This window comes from Indicator indicator, chromosome 11 (genome assembly GCF_027791375.1).
Source record: "Indicator indicator isolate 239-I01 chromosome 11, UM_Iind_1.1, whole genome shotgun sequence".
In the NCBI taxonomy this organism is placed as follows: domain Eukaryota; kingdom Metazoa; phylum Chordata; class Aves; order Piciformes; family Indicatoridae; genus Indicator; species Indicator indicator.
The window spans coordinates 29,028,268-29,046,794 of record NC_072020.1 but is presented as its reverse complement, the minus strand read 5'-3'; the positions used below and the strand labels follow the sequence as shown (position 1 = coordinate 29,046,794).

At 42.4% G+C, this 18,527-nt stretch overlaps 1 protein-coding gene across 7 annotated transcripts in view; it reads right to left on the bottom strand.

The window, feature by feature from the left end:
• Positions 1-3,875: 3,875 nt before the first annotated feature.
• The window catches only part of LOC128969786 (beta-chimaerin), a 28,078-nt gene continuing 13,426 nt past the window's right edge, over positions 3,876-18,527 (bottom strand). For 4 of the 7 annotated variants that reach the window (XM_054384708.1, XM_054384710.1, XM_054384712.1 and 1 more), the window contains 2 exons: positions 7,998-8,103; positions 3,876-4,047 (listed from right to left, as the gene is read on the bottom strand). In XM_054384708.1, coding sequence (XP_054240683.1) covers positions 3,876-4,047; positions 7,998-8,103 — 278 coding nt within the window. Of the gene's footprint in view, positions 4,048-7,997; positions 8,104-11,109; positions 11,248-18,527 lie in introns of all 7 variants that reach the window. The other 3 variants (XM_054384706.1, XM_054384709.1, XM_054384707.1) reach the window with 1 other exon arrangement.

Below are 18,527 nucleotides of genomic sequence, written 5' to 3'. Positions count from 1 at the left end.
CAATTGTATTTGGCAGTAGGAGAGACATCATTAAGTTTCACAACAAGTGGTCTCTGGGTAGAGCAGCCTCAAGTCAGTGTTGTAGTTGAGGAAACCCTTCGAGTCCCCAGCCCAGTCTTGTCTGCCAGCTGCCTTCTCAGTACATGTGTGCTTTGGAGTCAGACACAGCACATGCTACCTCCTCCCCAGTGTGTTCTCAGGAAACAATTCCTTTGCTCGGCTGCCCCTGCATGCTCGAAATTGCTGACAGCAATGAGTCTTGTGAAGACAGAGGTATAAAGAAGAGATTTGAACTGTTCCATAGCACTTAGGCAGGTTACTACCTTACAAGCCATTAACTTCACATACTGTTTTATTAGTCATGGCTAAGATGCTTCTGCATTGGACGAAGCAAGAATTCTCACCCTGGCAGCTCCGGGGACCAGCTGTGAGGGGGTACACAGTTGCAGTCATCACACCAGAAGGTGGGGCTAGCTGAATGGGAGATGGAAATCATGGCTGGGTGGCTGTAGTAGGGAACTGCTACTGCACTCACAGCACTCCACCAAAGACCTTCTCCAGTAGCTGGAGGGGAACAAAGTTCCTGCTGAACATCTGGCAGCAGACAGGCTCCAGTGCTATCTCATCTGCTTCCAGAGGAGCACAGCTGGGTGCCACACAAGATGATGTGACCTAGCAGGGAAGTTATAGCAGCTTAAACACAGACTCCTGGGGCATCTTTCAAATGATTCTCACTTCTCTCTTGTAGTAGTGAGATGAATGCTTTGAAGTAAAGGGTTTGGTATAATCCAGTTGGACTGTTTTCTTTCTTTCTGTGTAGGGGAATGTAGGCTTTTTCTTCTGGTTTAGCAGTCAGTAGTAGTGGTTTGAGCTAGTTGCTAGCGTAGATACTAGTTGCAGAGAAAAGTCTTCTGCCTTTTTATTTCCATGAATGGTGACCCTGGAATAGAGACTGTGTAGCCCCAAGCATAACAACAATGGCTGCAGTAAGTCTGACAAGAGAGGAGGTGGCACTAGTGAGGCCCTGAGGGGACAGGGTTCTTTACCTCCATGCTCAGTATGTACCGAGGATGATGGTCTTGTTAATCAGCCAAACAAACAGGAACAATTAACTAGACAGTAGAATTGTATTTTTCCTCTCTGTCCAACAGATTAGAAACTTCTGTTCTCCAAGGACACTAAGCATGGGTATTTCACAGAATTACAGAGTCACAGAATGTTAGGGGCTGGAAGGGACCTCAAAAGATCATCCAGTCCAACCCCCCTGCCAGAGCAGGATCACCTAGAGCAGATCACACAGGAATGCAATCAGATGGGTCTTGAGTATCTCCAGAGAGAGACAACACAACCCCCTGGGCAGCCTGTTCCAGTGTTCTGTCACCCTCACAGTGAAAATTTTTCCCTCATGTTTCCGTGGAACTTCCTATGCCTCAACTTCCACCCATTGCCCCTTGTGCTGTCACTGTAAACACACTGCTTTGTACTGTCATCAAATCCTTGGGATGGGACATGTGTTGAAGACCCCAGAGTGTGAGACATGTCAAGGCTACTTGTATACTCATGGTAGAGGGAAAGGGAGAAGCAGAAGCAGAATGGCTTGCTTGTATTCCTACAAAAAGTGAAAAAAAAAAAAAGGTACTATTCCTACCTTTAAAAAGAGAACTCATTACTGAATGGACTAGAGAAAGTAAAATCATTGATAGTCAAGTGTGTTCAAGGTAATGGAGAAGTGCTCTGATGGCATTGATTCTTGGATATTGACTGGACTGATACTGTGACTCGTTGCTTGCTTGAAGTTTTACACAGAGGTGGTTCAGAGTGGTCACAGAAAATCAACATGTGCATAGGCTTGGCTGTGGTAGTATGGGCTTCCAAGTGCCAAGCTGAAACTGCTGACATTCAGTAAAACTGTTCTAAGTGTTGCAAATAGTAAAGTTTCCAGCAATGTCAGGATGATAATTAACAATTGATTTTCATTTGGCAGCTTGCCATGCAGCCAGAGTGACAGACACCAGAACTCTTTAACACATTTAATGGGATTTTTCCTTCCATTTACACTATCATAAATTACAAAGCATATTTCACTTCACAAAATAAAACCATTTCCAGATCATTTTTTTTATGACAGTATTAAGTAGTACATAACCTACAACAAATAGTCCTGTACAAGGCAGGAGGAGCTATGGAAGTATTGGGAACTCAGACTATTTAGCATTTGCTCTGCATCCTGGGTTAATCTATCTAGCCCTTAGTTATTTCTCTAGAAGACAACAAATTTACAGTCAATCCCTCCACTTCCCTTCATTATCATAGTTATATACATTTTTCAATTTGAATAGAAACATGTGCTCCCTGAAATAATTCAGGAAACTGCATCACTGAGTTACCAAGCATGTGACACAAACTATCAAGATGAGGGATTATTAGATATTGGGGTAGGTTGTTTCTTGTTTTTTTTTTTTTTTTTTTTTGTACTGAAAATTGAGTTTGGTAGTAAAGTCTGTTGATTTTCTACGCTTGCAGAGACATGTCATGCTGAGAAATGGTTTTAACATTAGGAATAAGTTGCAGTTAGACTATGAACTCTGTCGGTCAATGTTTGTGAGTGTTGTAGGGTGCTCCAAAACCTCCTTCCCCCACCTCCCTCTGTGGAGGTTTGAATGGGGGAAGACAAAGGTGTGAAATTCCTTTCCCCTCCCCCTCTGCAGGCTTCAGTGAGGGGAAAAAAATATCAAAATTTGCTAAGACTTAAATTTACCAACTCCCCCATTTCCTACACTTTTCTTTCTTTTCTTTTTTTATTTTTTTTTTCTTAAACAAACCATCAGGAAACACATTCAAGATAAATACCTACTTTTTTTAGCAGATTTACTGTACGTTTATAAATACAGAGACATGACAAAAACATAACTCGATTTTTTTTTTTACAGAAGAAAACCAAATCCTTCATAATTGACACCCCCCCACACACCAAGAAAAAAAGTGCTAACTTTTCAGCAAAGCCAGAAAATATCCAGTGTCCCAGCATCACTTAATTTACTGTAATCCAAGAAAAATCTGGCATGTGAAATTGATACTACCACCAGGACTTTTGAAAAATTCTTATTTTACGTGGCGGGGGGGGGGGAAGATATAATAGTTTTATATTTTGGGAAAACAGCAAATGGTGAAAGTGTACAATCTTAAGATGCTAGTGCCTAAATGCAAAGAAATCTAAGGAAGCTGGAATACACACAAGAAAAGAATTCTTGCAATGAAAAGAGGTATGTCAGGATAATACTGCATTAGTGGTAATTGTTTTCAATACATCATAGCAAAAATGCAGGGAAAGAATTAGGTGGAAAATAATCAATGCACCGCATTGATTTACAGTTTGCTAAAATAAAATGCATTCTTTCAGCTAGGTAAAGTAAAAATATCTTTATAATATAGGTTCTGCTCCACAATTATTGACATACATAATTATGTCTCATGGAGAGGGAAATGTATAGGTGCAGACAAGTAACACTGATTGAGTACCTTTTTGCTTCTCTAGCCGTATTAAAATATGTTTTGTGTTTCTTAATAAGTTAACAATACAACTGTTTGAAACTTCTCAAAACAAATATACATCTGAGACAAGGCAAAAGATACAAGGTAAGAGGATTTTCTTCTGACCTTTTTCCCCCCCCTTTCAACAAAGAGGCCTATGTCTATGAGACATAGGCTTTCCCTAAACATTTTGGCATCCATCTGCAACTTTGCAGAAGTTGAAGTGCAGTCAAGGAACCTTTAGGTTTAAAAAAAAAAAAAAAAAAGTCAAGAAATGTTGGGCTTTTTTTTCCTTCAAACGAATTATTTTAAAACAAATGGCTTGAAGATATGGCTCTCTTTGTCTAAAAGAGAACATCTTCATTCTCTATTAAAATCTGCACAATTAACTTCTGGTACCGCATGTCATTCAGTGTAGCAAGGGTACTGTCCTCTGGAGGTCTCATTAAAGTAGGCCCAAACACTATTCCCAGGTTTTCAGCATTCATAAAATTGTCCTTTTCATGCAAGGTAACCCTAGAATAGGGAAAACAAACAAACAACAAAACAAACAGACAAAAACAAACAAACAAAACAAAACAAAAAAGCCCAAACAAAAACCCAACCCAAAACCAAACAACCAACACCAGACAAACAAAAAAAAAGAAAAAAAGAAAGTAGTTGAGTGATTGCTTATTTTCCACATGAAAACAGTACATACTTCTTAAGTCTGTAATCCTGCTTCACATCAAGCATTGGTAATGACATTTTTCAGTAGCAATTTTTGCTTTCGCTCAATGTAATGACTGTTTCCACACTATATACAATGAAACTACAGTGGAACTATGGTTTCCATGCCTTTTTAAACATCCCTGATGTGACTCTTCAGGGATTTTTGTCATGTGGCTATCCATGAGGGTATAAAGAATTAGTAGCAATAGCTTTTTAGGAAAGCATAATAATGACTTAAATGATGATGTATAAAGCAGTCCACCACGCTACGGCGACTACAGCTCTCTAGCATGTTGTGCTTGGTTTGCATCATACTGGAGGTGTAGGTGTGATTCCCAAATACAAATCCAGATTTTCTTTTGATTACCAGTGACCCTCATGGTACCAGGTGTGTTTCCAGCCTGCAGGAACCCACCTCTTCACACATTTCTGCCTTGCTGGCTTCCCCAGGCTAACCAAGAGCCAAGTAATTCTGAGTACTTGTTACACTTTAGAGTAGGCTGAATCCTGGAGCAGCCTGGAGAGGCAGCTTGCTAAAGCTGAGCTGCCAGAAATGGCGTTGTTCCTTGACAGAGAACAGAGACACTTGTAGGAAGGAGCCCAGGCTGGGTTGTTTCCTGATGTGGGTCACATAACATAAATAGAAGAATAAGCAGATTATGTGTGGCTGGAGCAAAGAAAGACCACCAAGAATTGGCCAAGCTGTACTCAGCCCTGACTGAAAAATCAGCTGGGCCTGCTGGAGAATGCAAGGTTCTGCTCAAGTTCTCAAGGATTTTCTCCAGGTTATTACATCAGTGTTGTCCCAGCAAGCCTTTGGCATCCAAATTTGGACCTGAGAGTGCTCTTCAGTGAGACAGTGTAGAGACAGCCATGATCTCTTATCTGTAATGGTCCTTCATGGACCAGACATTTGCTGTTAGTTAGTACTACAGCATGGGTGAAATTTCACCTCTCCTCCACACACAACTGCCAGGATGAAGCACATCTGGTTTTGGAGCCAGCTCTACTGTCAGCAGGTGAGACCACCCTTGGCCATGGTAATTCCTAGCTGGGCAGCAGTGGAATTCACTCATGCCATCGAGGAGCACAGAGGCTGAAACCAGACACAATCGGTCTTCCCGTGATTGCAAGGTCATTATACAACTAGGTTTTGCCTCTACTATTTGCTCTCTGCAAAGAGTGGCTCTGTTACAGAAAAACACTCTCCCTCTTTGCTTTCAGGACAGCAGTCTTTTACTGGCCCCACACACCCCCTCATCTTCTAGCATAGATATGTTAGCTATGCTTTGCAAGGAATAAAGACAAAACACAGCTGCCCAGCCCAAGCCACCTTTCTGCAAGTGCATGTATAAGACTCTGCTTTCCATCCATGGATGCATGCAGCACAGTTGTTGAACTGTGCCATGCCACACCACACACATCTTACTAGCACCTCTGTGCAGGAGTGTAGGCATTGCTGAATGGCCTGGAGTAAACAGAAGATTCACAGCTTCACTGTGATGTCAGCACGGATGGAGTTCATAGAATCATAGAATCAACCAGGTTGGAAGAGACCTCCAAGATCATCCAGTCCAACCTATCACCCAGCCCTATCCAATCAACTAGACCATGGCACTAAGTGCCTCATCCAGTCTCCTCTTGAACGTCTCCAGTGATGGTGACTCCACCACCTCCCTGGGCAGCCCATTCCAATGGGCAATCACCCTCTCTGTGAAGAACTCCCTCCTAATATTCAGCCTATACCTCCCCTGGCACAACTTGTATGTGTTTCACCACAGAGGGGACTGCTCATGCTATTGTATTTCCTCCAGTGTGGAGCAAAATGCTATCACAGAAAGGTAACTGAAGAAAACAATGAAATAATTGACTGACAATCACATTTTTCACCACTGACATTGTCCTTTGCTGGTTTTTCCATGCTTTTAACAACTGGGTGCAGTTACTTTTTTGTTGGTAAATGGCACCGAAGGTAAGGCTGTGATCCTCTAGGATCCTCCCCTTGACACTGCCACATGTTTTCTTGATGCAGGAAGAGCCTTATGGAGCTGGGACTTTACATTTTATCTACAGAATAGCCTTGTCTGAACCTAAAGCATCCTTCCCTATTTTGCATTCAGATCTCTCCAACAGATTCTCTATAGGAACTGACATGCACTCGATTTCCATGCAGATACTGAAAGCTACAATTTGGGAAGGAAGAGGAAATTAATTGTGTCACTTGCAGGTATTTGAGAGAGAAAGCTTAATCAACTGTTTGGACTACTTTTGTCTCGTTGGTTCAGCTCAACAGCTGAACTGAAGGCTGTTCATGAAAATGAAGGAAGGCAAGTCAATAGTGGTCTATTAAAAATTTGCTGCTGGGACATGAAAGTACTGATTCTGTATGCAGGTCACTTGTCTACAGCCTCCACAGGCTTTCCTAAAAGCCAGCATGGTTCATCCAGAGTTGTCTGTACATAGGCACTGATGAGGGTGGGTATTTGCACACCTCATTTCTGCAGAGTCTGAAAACTCTTCCTGCATGCCCCCAGAATGTCTCACTGAAAGGAAAAATGACTCACTTGTAACCACTTGAGCCAGTTCAAAATGAGCAAAAGTCTTTGCACACCAAGAACCTGATTGAGCCTGAAATGTGCTTCACACAAGGCTCTCTGATACAATTTCACATGAGTTAAGGTATTTCTAAATTGGCATGAATAGTTCAGATCAAAGCCAGGAAATAGGAGAAATTTGCAACTATGTTGCAAGTAGTAGGGCAACCAAGCAGAGATCAGGGATTTGCTGTATAAAAGGTGAGTAGTTTTATTCCTCCCTCATCCCCTTGTTACCCAACAGGACCGTAAACGTTAAGTAGAGACGCGAGACATCTTGGGCAATAAGTCCTTAAATGAAGGCCTGCTTTGAGATGACAGTGCCACTCTGCACTCAGCTTCAGGTTTTAAAAACTGAGCAAAGAAGATTTCCTGAGGCATGTCAATATCCAAAGCAGCAAAGTGGAGCCAGCATGGTTTTGCGAAACAGTTTTGCTTGGGATTAGTGAAGGTGAGGCACCCTCGTTGAAGCACTTCTTAATGTTCCTAGCTACCTACCTACCTACCTGTAATCTTGGAACACTTGGCAGCACACACCCAAGTCACTTCCAGAAATGAAATTCAGGCACTTTTGAAAATTGTGTATGTCTTATGAAGCCTTTTGGGTGCCTTATGTGTTCCTAAAGAAGCTTTGGAAAGTAAATGAGGCCGAGTGTGTTTAATACTAAGAGACATAACTGGTGAGGGCCTGTATTGCTTCTACTAGTAGTATAAAAATAGGTCCTGCTTGGTTCTTGGCTTAACTGTGCTGTGAGCAAACAACTTGTAGGAGACAGCTCTTTCCTTTTAGGATTATTGTTCACCAAGACAAATCAGGAGGTAAGAGGAGGCAGAAGCAAAGCATGATCAAGGGATATACTGTAGCACATCTAGCACATCTCTCAAGTATCTACTGTTGCAGTATTTTTCAGATGTTATCTGTCACAGAGAAACATGACAAATCTCATCTCTGACTCTTCAAATCTGCCAGGAAAAGGATCTATGCTATATATGTGCATAACTTATATGCATTTATCCAAACGCAGCTTGTCTGCTTAGTTGTAACGTTATCATTTTAGTGGCCTTAATGGAAGCTTTATTGGTAGTTTTGGTAATATCTTTCTTTCAAAGCAGAAAATTGTTAAGCTCTTCAAGAATTATCCTGCATGCCAATTAACTCACTTTTTGAGATGAATCATTAGGTATCTAAGTGTCTCGTAGTGAGCAGCAGGGAGTAACATCAGCACTTCATGTATTGCTTCTAGTCGTTCATCAGGATTGGAGATTTCTGTAAAAACACCAAGCAAGATTAATGTTCATAGGGCTTGACAGCTGTAAACAGCAATAGTGCAAAGAGCTCACTTATTATGGAGTAATTCACAAGCCATTGACTGTGCTTGGAGGAATAAATATTAAACTCGTAAACATGGAGGTTATCAGCAACTTCTGCATCCTCAAAGGAAAAAAAAAAAAGGCTTTATAAAGAAATCATCAAGAAAGACCTCTGGTCTCTTTGGTCTGTAGCTCTGTCTAGACAGGCTTAAACAGGTATGGTACCTGAGCTTTCTGTAGTGCTTGGTAGTACTCTGCCTAGAACATAAGGTTACATCAAAAGAAGTGTGGCCAGCAGGTTGAGGGAGGTGATTCTCCCCCACTGCTCCACTCTGGTGAGTCTCCACCTGTAGTACTGTGTCCAGTTCTGGAGCCCCTATTATAAGAAGGATCTGGAGGTGCTGGAAGGTGTCCAGAGAAGGGCCACCAGGATGATCAGAGGGCTGGAGCTGCTCTGCTATGAGGACAGACTGAGAGAGTTGGGGTTGTTCAGTCTGGAGAAGAGAAGGCTCTGAGGAGACCTTCTTGTGGCCTTCTGGGATCTGAAGGGGGCTACAAGAAAGCTGGGGAGGGACTTTGAGGGTGTCAGGAAGTGATAGGACTGGGGGGAATGGAACAAAACTAGAAATGGGGAGATTCAGATTGGATATTAGGAAGAAATTCTTCCCCATGAGAGTGGTGAGACACTGGCACAGGTTGCCCAGGGAGGTGGTAGAAGCCTCATCCCCAGAGGTTTCTGCAGCCAGGCTGGATGTGGCTGTGAGCAACCTGATGTAGTGTGAGGTGTCCCTGCCCATGACAGGGGGGTTGGAACTGGATAATCCTTGAGGTCCCTTCCAATCCTAACAATTTCATGATTCTACGATTCTACTTCCATTAGCCTTCAAAATGATAGGCCTGTGGATATCTGCTTTTAGAAAGCTATGTTTGAATATGTAAGTTTAGCCAGAGCCTGAAATGGCATAGGATTACATAAAGATTTTTAAATATACTTAAGGAGGCAGATACCAGTGATTGGAGGGCATCAGTGCTCATTTAAGACTATTTGACAATCTCTTTAAAAACGTGATCAGGATTTACATGTATTTTCCATAAAAAGTATAGGTTCCTAAGCTGTGAACTGTCAGAGTTCTGTGTGCTGCGTGACTTTTCATACAAGTGGCACCAGAAGCCCCAAATTTTCAAAGATTAAGAATCTCTGTTTCCTGCTTTTAAGAGATTGGCACATCAACATGATAGGAACTGCTTCCTCTGGGCATGTTCTTTATTGGAGAAGTGACTGCTCTGGTGAGACCTCACCTGGAGTACTGTGTACAGGTCTGGAGCCCTCAAAATAGGAATGACATAGACCTGATGGAGTGGGTCCAGAGGAGGGCCACAAAAATGATCATGGGGTTGGAGCACCTCTGCTATGAGGACAGGCTGAGGGAGCTGGGGGTGTTCAGTCTGGAGAAGAGGAGGCTCCAGGGAGACTGGCAGTACCTGAAGGGGGCTACAAGAAGGACGGAGAGAGACTGTTTACAAAGGCCTGCAGGGACAGGACAAGGGACAATGGCTTCAAACTAGAGAAGAGCAGATTTAGATTGGATGTCAGGAACAAGTTCTTTACTATGAGGCTGGTGGAACACTGGAACAGGTTGCCCAGGGAGGTGGTTGAGGTTCCTTCGCTGGAGACATTCAAGTTGAGGCTCAGTGAGGCCCTGGGCAGCCTGATCTAGTTGGGGATGTGCCTGCTGGCTGAGGGGAAATTGGACTGGATGACCTTTGGAGGTCCCTTCTGGCCTGGACCATTCTATGATTCTGTGATGAGGAAAAATAATTTCTCTGCCAAGGAAGGAGAGGGGAGTGCAGAAGAGAGGAATCTGTGGTTGCATGTGGCATGCAAGGTGGGGTGAGGCAGAGGGGAAGAGAAGGCAGCACAGTCACACAGACAGACCACTCTTCCTGCTGCTTGTCGATACATTTGGTGCCATTTGAAAATTACTAAGGATATTTTTTGAAAGAAGAAAGCATACTACTTGTTAGATACCTCAGGTCTTTGGAATTTTTGCTAATTATCTGTCTTTGATGCAATCCATCTAGTGAGTTTTCGTTAGGGACTCGTTATGTAAAAAACTCTGCCCTGGAGAGCAGAATTTGAGGCAAATCTCAGCTCTCTCTGCCAACATCTTGGCAATGAATACTGCTGTCCTGCTCCCTCCCAGACAGTGTGCAGCCCTGACTGCTGGCTCTGGGTGTGGGGTAGCTGCATGTGCCTCCCATCTGGACATGGGCTAGTTAGTGTAGGAGTTAATGAACACTGGATGTACCTGAACTGTGGGGGGGTATGTGCTTTATGGGTTGTGCCATCGCTCTGGTCTCGCACTGACTGATGGAGGGGACATGCTCGTCTGCAGTGCAGATTTGTTGCCAAAGGAGGCCAGGGTATGGGAAATGGGGAAAAGGATGGGGAAACAGGATGCACTCTCAAAGCTCACACTGTTCATTCAACCCTGACCCTTTGCTGATCACCCAGTCCGGCCTGCATCTGGCAGCCAGTGCTGCAGCTGTAACACCAGCCCTGGGACCCTCCCAGTGCCAGATGCAGTCCTTGCAATAGCACTGGGCATTCTGCTTCTTGGCACAGAATTTGGTCATTTACAAGAAATGAGGAAGGGATTCCATTCAAAACTCCATCCCAGAGTGTGTCATCACTTCACTGACTGACACTGAAATCCCACTTTCTGAAACTGCTCCCTTGTTTTGGTACCCTACATTTATTTTTCAACTCTGCATGATGTTCCAGCCAATTAACCATCAGACAAAAGTTTCATGTGAAAGAAGGGCCTGGCAGAGAAATAATGAAGAGAACAGCACCCTTGCTTCCAAGTAATTGTCCCTTATTTCTTTCTCTTTAATGTGGACAGCCTTGTAGATGGGAAGTGTAATTAAAGATTGGTGCAGATTACAATGCAATACTTACTTGCTGCCTCTATGAACTTGGAATAGGTGTCATAGGTGATCACGGGAATTGGTAAGTCTCTGAAGTATAGCTTCAGTGCTCCAGCAATGATGTTTATGTCTGGATAAATACTGGCAGAAATATCAGCCTTGTCACCATCTAGAAGAGGAGAAGAAATCGTTTTGAAACCAGGCTAATTTTGACTTTAGCAAAGCTTCTCAGTCAGATTTATTGTGTCTGACCTGACAAGAAAGAACAACCTGAAAGCATCTCGAAGGCTTAAATGAGAAGATATTGCTAGCAACTTTATAGTGTATGAAGAATGATAGTTCCTTTATCTTACAGTAAAAAAAAAATAAAAATTATTTATTTACATCTTTTGGAGAGGCTGTTGATTGCATCAAGGACACCTGCAGTGTACCATCTCACACGTGTTTTAACGTCGGATCAAAACTCAGTAATATGTTTAAGGAATTTGGCCTATTTATTCACTGAAAAGAAAGCTATTAACAACTTGTTCTGATCTTGCCTTTTGTATCTGCAGATTAATGCACAGCAGTATGAACTATTCTTTTCACTTTCATTTGAGGAAACAGAAGCATAAAGAATGAATAAATTTCTAACGACCCTCAGTAGATCGGGAAGAAAAATCAAACATCCAACTTTTGTAAGCCCTGCACCAGCCTCTCTATAGTGATCAGCTAGTAAAAAGGCTGCCTTATTTTCTGGATGTCCTCTAATGTCTTAAAAGATATTTGACTGACTTATTTATAGCCAAGATGTGAATATAAATAGACATGCTGTGGCAATTTAGCTATACAATGTATTCTGAAACGTGGATTGCAGTTTGTCAAATGAATATGGATACTTGTTAATGGATGAACAGCTAACTAGATGAATTATGCAAGGGAAATGACATGCACTTTGTTTGCCACATATTGTAATACAGTTAGTCAGAACTCAATTACAGAGGGCTCTTAATCACATGAGCTTAACGTTTACAAGTGTTGCTGGTAAGGTGTCAGGGAGTGATAGGACTAGGGGGAATGGAACAAAACTAGAAATGGGGAGATTCAGATTGGATGTTAGAAAGAAATTCTTCACCACGAGGGTGGTGAGACACTGGAACAGGTTGCCCAGGGAAGTGGTAGAAGCCTCATCCCTGGAGGTTTTTGCAGCCAGGCTGGATGTGGCTCTGCGAAACCTGATGTAGTGTGAGGTGTCCCTGCCCATGGCAGGGGGGTTGGAACTAGATAATCCTTGAGGTCCCTTCCAACCCTGACAATTTTATGATTCTAACACATAGCTTGTGACGAGTGAAATTACAAGAGGCAGCAGTGAGGCTGGATCACTATTATTTTTCAAGTTCAAATTACTACATCTGTTTTGTCCTACCTCGTACCTTCATAGCGACATTTTTCCCCAGATGGAGAAATTATGCTGTCCTCCCCACCTGGGATCTGTCCTTGGTGGGCCACTAGTAGAAATATGGGGTAGGACACTGGCCAAGCAGAGGCTGAGGCTGCCTGGATTTAACCCCCTCAGTAGCTCTACCTCAGGCTACTTAGAGATGAGTTGTATCCTGTTGTCCTTAATCCCCACATTTCAGGAAACAATACTAGTGCTTCCCTTGATGGTGGAAGCATCAAACAGTGGAAAAAGCACAAAACATGAGCTGGGGTTATTCAGCCTGGAGAAGAGAAGGCTCCAGGGAGATCTTATTGCAGCCTTTCAGTTTTTAAAGGGGGACTATGAGAAAAGATGGGAACGATCCTTTTAGAAGGACCTTTTGTGACAGGACAGGGGGTAATGGTTTTAAACTGAAAGAGGGTAGATTTAGACCAGATATGAGGAAGAAATTATTTACAATGAGGTGATAAAACACTGGAACCATTTGCCCACAGAGGTCATAAAAGCACGCTGTAAACATTCAAGGTCAGGTTGAGCAGACAGGGTCCACAAGGTCAGACAGGGCTCTGAGCAACCTGATCTAGTTGAAGATGTCCCTGCTCATTGCAGGGGAGTTGTCCAAGATGACATTTAAAGGTTCCTCCCAAACTAAAGCATTCTATGACTCTCTAAGATTAGGACCACATGGTGAGGGGGGTGATGTGAGGTTATGCTTGTTTGAACAAGAGAGAGGAGTTTGCTTGTACGTGCCAGAAGGTGCAAGCACAAGCTCGGGCTGTTACCACTGAGGCGCTGACACGCTGTAAAGCCATCTCCTTGCTTGTCTCACAATAACCAGTGCTTGTAGACATACCCTGATACAGACAGAGGAGTGGCTGTGCTTGACAGATGACGTCTAAGATGGTGATAAAGGCTTTCAAAGCAGAGTAAAACAGTTTATATTGATTGTAGACATTTTATACAAAGCTATGGCATTAATCTTGAAGGGATATCTCTTGTCCAATGTATGCACATAATTCTCATTAAGACTAATAGCACTACATGCTCTCATCAAGAGGAGATTATATGCTTAAGTGTTTAAAACAAGTAGCCTTTCTTGGTGCAGCTGAGCAGTCTGAATACATCCATCAGCATTTAATTTAATACAGCATCAATAAGCCCTAGGAGGATGTTTACACTGCCCCAATCTTTTGTTTAATCCACACGTTCCAGGCACGGTAGCATTACTCATGTAAAGCTTTGTGTGGAGAGCTCTATTTAATTGATGGACACTGAGCACTCAGAATGTTCACTGAAAACAGATACCTCCAAGGAGCCAGGAGCTGCACCAGAACAGATAGAGCAAAGTAGAAGGTTCCATCTATTATCCAGGTCAGCAGTACACTAAATGGAACTGTTACTTATTTAGTACTTTTACAAGGCAGCCCAGCATGCTTCCTTAAAGCACTTCAGCTAGAGGGGCTTCCAGCTACAGGGTACTTCAAACGTACTTCTTAGTCACATCTTTGCTTACTGTAAGAAAAATGCAGTGATGCCTGAGTCAAAGATTTTTCTCTTCACTTCAGAGACAGATGTACATCCACTGGAAATGCACTGAAGGTAATTTTAAAGTGAATTTAACAAGACATGTGTTGTAATATCCCTACACATTTCTGCAGTGGCTGTGCAGGGGAAGGTAGATTTTTATTTTCCTTTGGTAAATTTTGAATTGTCTTTTTTTTTTTTTTCCTTTCTTTTGTCCTTTCAGTTTTAGCAATTGAAGGCCCTTGTCAGGCTGCACTTATTTCTTATCCTCACCAGATTCCTGGATTTGTATTTTTATTTAAACATCCTTCAAAGGATTAAGAAAGAAAAGTTAATTAATTGTTGGTAAAATCATGATGCACATTAAAGAGAGACTCCTCTTCAGTAGCACACTGTCTGAACATTTACAGCTGTTTTATATGATACCTTCTGCATTACCACAATCATTTTTTCCACTCTTCAATACAGTAACTTTCCTCAGGTTATAATTAGCATTTTCAGTATCGATGCAGTCACCACATGTTAACACAATTATTTTTTAATTTGGATTACAAATAAATAGTTCACTTCAGCCTTGCAAATCTAATCCTACCCAAACCCTGTCATTTCTCTTCCCTCATTCCTTTGGCTCTCAATGAAATTTGTTGCATTATGTTGAAGTTCGAACATCTCAAAACAAAGAAAGTCTTTATTCTGTTCCTTAAAGCTTTCAGCTGACTTTGGATGTCATAGAAATGTATCAATAGTTTATACTAGAGAATGAAATGGAGTAAGTATTGCATTCTTAAAGCCTCAGTTATGCTTTTTGAATACTGAGTTACATTTCTATTTAAGCTCCTTTTCCCTTAACACTTTGTTTTCATTGCACAACCTCTGCCACTCTGACATGCTGCTTTGTGGTTTTTCTTGGGTTTGGCATGTGTCAGGTTTTCAGCTACACTGGCAAAAGGGTGAATATGAGTTAGGATGCCTCTAAGTACTCATGTAATATTTAACAGCATAATATTTTTATCTAGTGTATTGTACCAGCCAGTCATACAAACAAGTAGGGGGGACAGAATGCGCTGGTGACAATGGCAGCTCTGTGGATAAAGCTCACAATGAGAGTTTTCTGAATGCCACAACGCCACAGCTCAACAATGCTGACAGGGAGCAACTGTCATTCTACAGCACCAACATTCACCAGATTAAATAAATCCACATTATTCCTCTCCTCCTCATTACAAAAATCACTAAAATGGAACATTGTCAGTGCCACAAAAAGCCTAATGCTAATTTACAGTAGGAGTACTTACACTGCTTTGGCTTTGGAAGGGAGCCTTAGTTTAAATCAGATGAGGATCAGCTTCTCCCTGTTTTAAAACCAACTACTGCAGCTTCATTGGACCCAGCTAATATTCTGTGGGATACCATTCTCTTCCTGAGATGTTAACTTTGAACCTGCCTTTGCTTTTTTGTTCTTGCTATAATTCTTTGTTAAAAAAAAAAAAAAAAGCAAGTGACTGTCCCTTTGCAAAGGTAGAATTAGTCAAAGGGAGGGCTGGCTTCTCATCATTGCACCCCTTCAGCTATACAGGACATCAGCAGGAGAGGTTTCTACAGTTGAGTCAGCCCCTCTGCCTCATCCCTGTCTTCTGGCTCATGTGGCTTGACAGAGAGCTTGGAAAAACAGAAAGCTTGATGACATTATTTGAGGGATGCATCCCTGTGCATTAAAATCAGAAGCCTCTTTGCTTGGTTGTTCTCAAACCCATTTTTTAAAAGCTGTATTTCAGAGATGCAGAAGTGTAGTGGCATTCTAGCCAGGTGCCTGGGAACTGACTTGGAAATGATGGGCAGGAAGGGACTTCTGTAATGCTAGAGTGCAGTGCTCTGCTACTACAGAAACCACGCCACATAACCCTGCTCATAAACACCTCAACTTCCATTTTAAAACTAGTTAACATTTTATTCCCACTCTCATCAGAACCTTATTTCAGAGACTTGCATTCAGATGTTTCAGAAATAGTCTTCAAATTGTAAAGCTCAATTTATTCCTGGCTAGTTGTACACCCTCTAGTATTGTGCTAAGACTATGCATTAAAGAGTTCTCTTCTCTGGTTCATAATCCTGCTCCTAGCTTCTGCTTTGACAACTAACTATCCCAAGTTCCTTTAAGACACATTAACCTCCTGCTATAGTGATGTGGCCACAGATAGGGCTGTTTCTGCTTCAACACTTACCTATGGGGCAGAACTGATCAGGAATGTTCCATGCAGTATTTCAGACACAGATTTTCCTTTTTTATTTTTTTCCCCTTCCACTTTTGCTAGAATTTGGAAGTAACAGTTCTGTAAAACTCCCACAAACTTCACTTTCTGGGCTGAAAATAAAATTTGAACAAAACACCTTCCAGGCATTGCTGGAGGTAAGACCTGCCATCTGGCTCTCAGTTCCCTGCTCTCCTAGCTCTGTCACCTGGAACAGAGATCTGGGGCATTCCCCATCCTTGGGATTGTCCACTGCCTGCTGCTTTGGCTTCCAGGACTAAGCAGGGATAACTGGACAGCAGAAATGTGATGTTCCTCCTGTTGGGCTGGGATGCAAAGAAAGAGGGTGGGGTCCCCATCTCAGTAAACCTTGATTTGACAGGGAAGCAATCTCTGAGCTGTCACGTTGGAAATGTCTTGCCAGTTCAGCTTTCTGCCAGCTGACAACCACCTTGTGGCTGCACAGCCCACATGTCAGAATGAAACATTTATTTTGCTTTTAATTCCCTTCCTGCAAAAATCCCCAACTCCTGCTTTGCCATCTCAACTGAGGAAGAAACACTCAAAACTGAAAAGTTTTCAAAGTTCTTAGTTTCTAGTTTCAGCAATACTCTAATCATGCAACTCTCGTAACAAGGTTTTGTTCTTCTGCTTTTAGCATTCTTCACGGCAATGCTCTCCTTTCTTAGCCCTCTTCCCTCATGAGAAAAGAAAATGAAGACACAGCTTTTTTATCAATTTATGCTCAAAGGTTTTCCTCAAAGCCTTTGTAGGTAAGCACTGTTCTTGCTTTCCCTGCTTCCATGTTTATCCATGTTTTTTTTTTTCCCTTTGGAAATGTGATACTGCCTAGTGACCTTACTCTTCCTGTTTCTAGGTGCTGCTTTCTTTGCCAGTACATCACACTTTCTTACTTGCTATGTGTCTAATTCCAAGTGTGTATTGCCATTGTATTATGCCATGAATACAGGCAATAATAAAAGATATGCTGTCTGTAAAACTGAACTGGCTCCTATAGTTCAAAGCATCTGCAAAGGAACTAGAGCTGCAGCAGTACTCAAGTCACGCACAGACACAATTTTTCATCTGCTTTTTTCAAACTCTTCCCTCTTCAGCTTGTGCTGCTTCTGGATTCAATCAGGTTGATACACTTACAGGAGAATTAACACAGAGAGCAAAAGGGTTCTCCAGGCCAGATGTACATGCAGGAAGCAGAGTGGGACCTATGGGAACTGTGACCCCCCCCAGCAGTACTGCTTCATGTGGCACATCTGCAGCATGGGTCTTCCTATGATAGCAGGCATATCACTGTGCATCTTTTTCACCCAAATCATGGCTGATCTATGTATGCATATATTCACAACTGCAACCTCCAACACATTTTAAAAGATGTATTATTTTTTACCATGAAAGCAAATTCCTAGTCAGACTTTCTTTGCCAGTGACGTCTGCATGACAAACTATCTCCAAACAGAAAAGTATTCAAGCACAGTAATTGACACCCACAGACCTTGCTGGCCCTGCCCAGCCTCCCCTGGAGCCCCAACACCTCCTGCCTATGGGATCCTGTGGCTCCCAGTCCCTGCCTGACAGACATCATAGCTGTCCCCAGCTGCATCATGGCCACACCTGTGTCTGGCCATGCACCTTTCTGGTCAGTATCCTGACCTCCAGCCTGACTTTCTGATTTGACCAAGACCTGCTTCAAACCCATGGGCTGTGTCTGACCCTACTCCCTAACATGGCAGAATATGAATAATGAAAAAATTAAGAAGGAAAACACTATGGCGAAAGGAGATGAACATTTATGTACCTTCTTAAATGTACTTGAGAATGAGGTTTTTATTGATGAAGACCATACTCTGCACTCACTTACAGATGTATTTAAAATTAGCCCTGTGTGCAAAGACTCTGTGTACAGCCAGAACCAAGGTAATCAGCCAAATCAGTTCAGAAGGGCTAGGGGGAGGTAATCAGGCAGCATTTTAGTTTTTCAGTATGTTATACAACCCATCTCCTCAATGCCCTTCTCATCTGTTGTGCAAATGCAATCACATGCAGAGTTGTGCAGTGCTTTCTACATGGCTACATGCAGAACAACTTCCCAGTTAGAGTTCCTGGGTTTTAAACTCATAAATAGGTTATTGTATTGTAAAGCACTGAGTCTGCTAAAGGTAGGACTAAGAACTTTTCCCTGGTGCTGTCTAGGCTTGCACTTAAACTAGGAGCCCAGGCTGTGCTGCTAGGCTGAGCAAT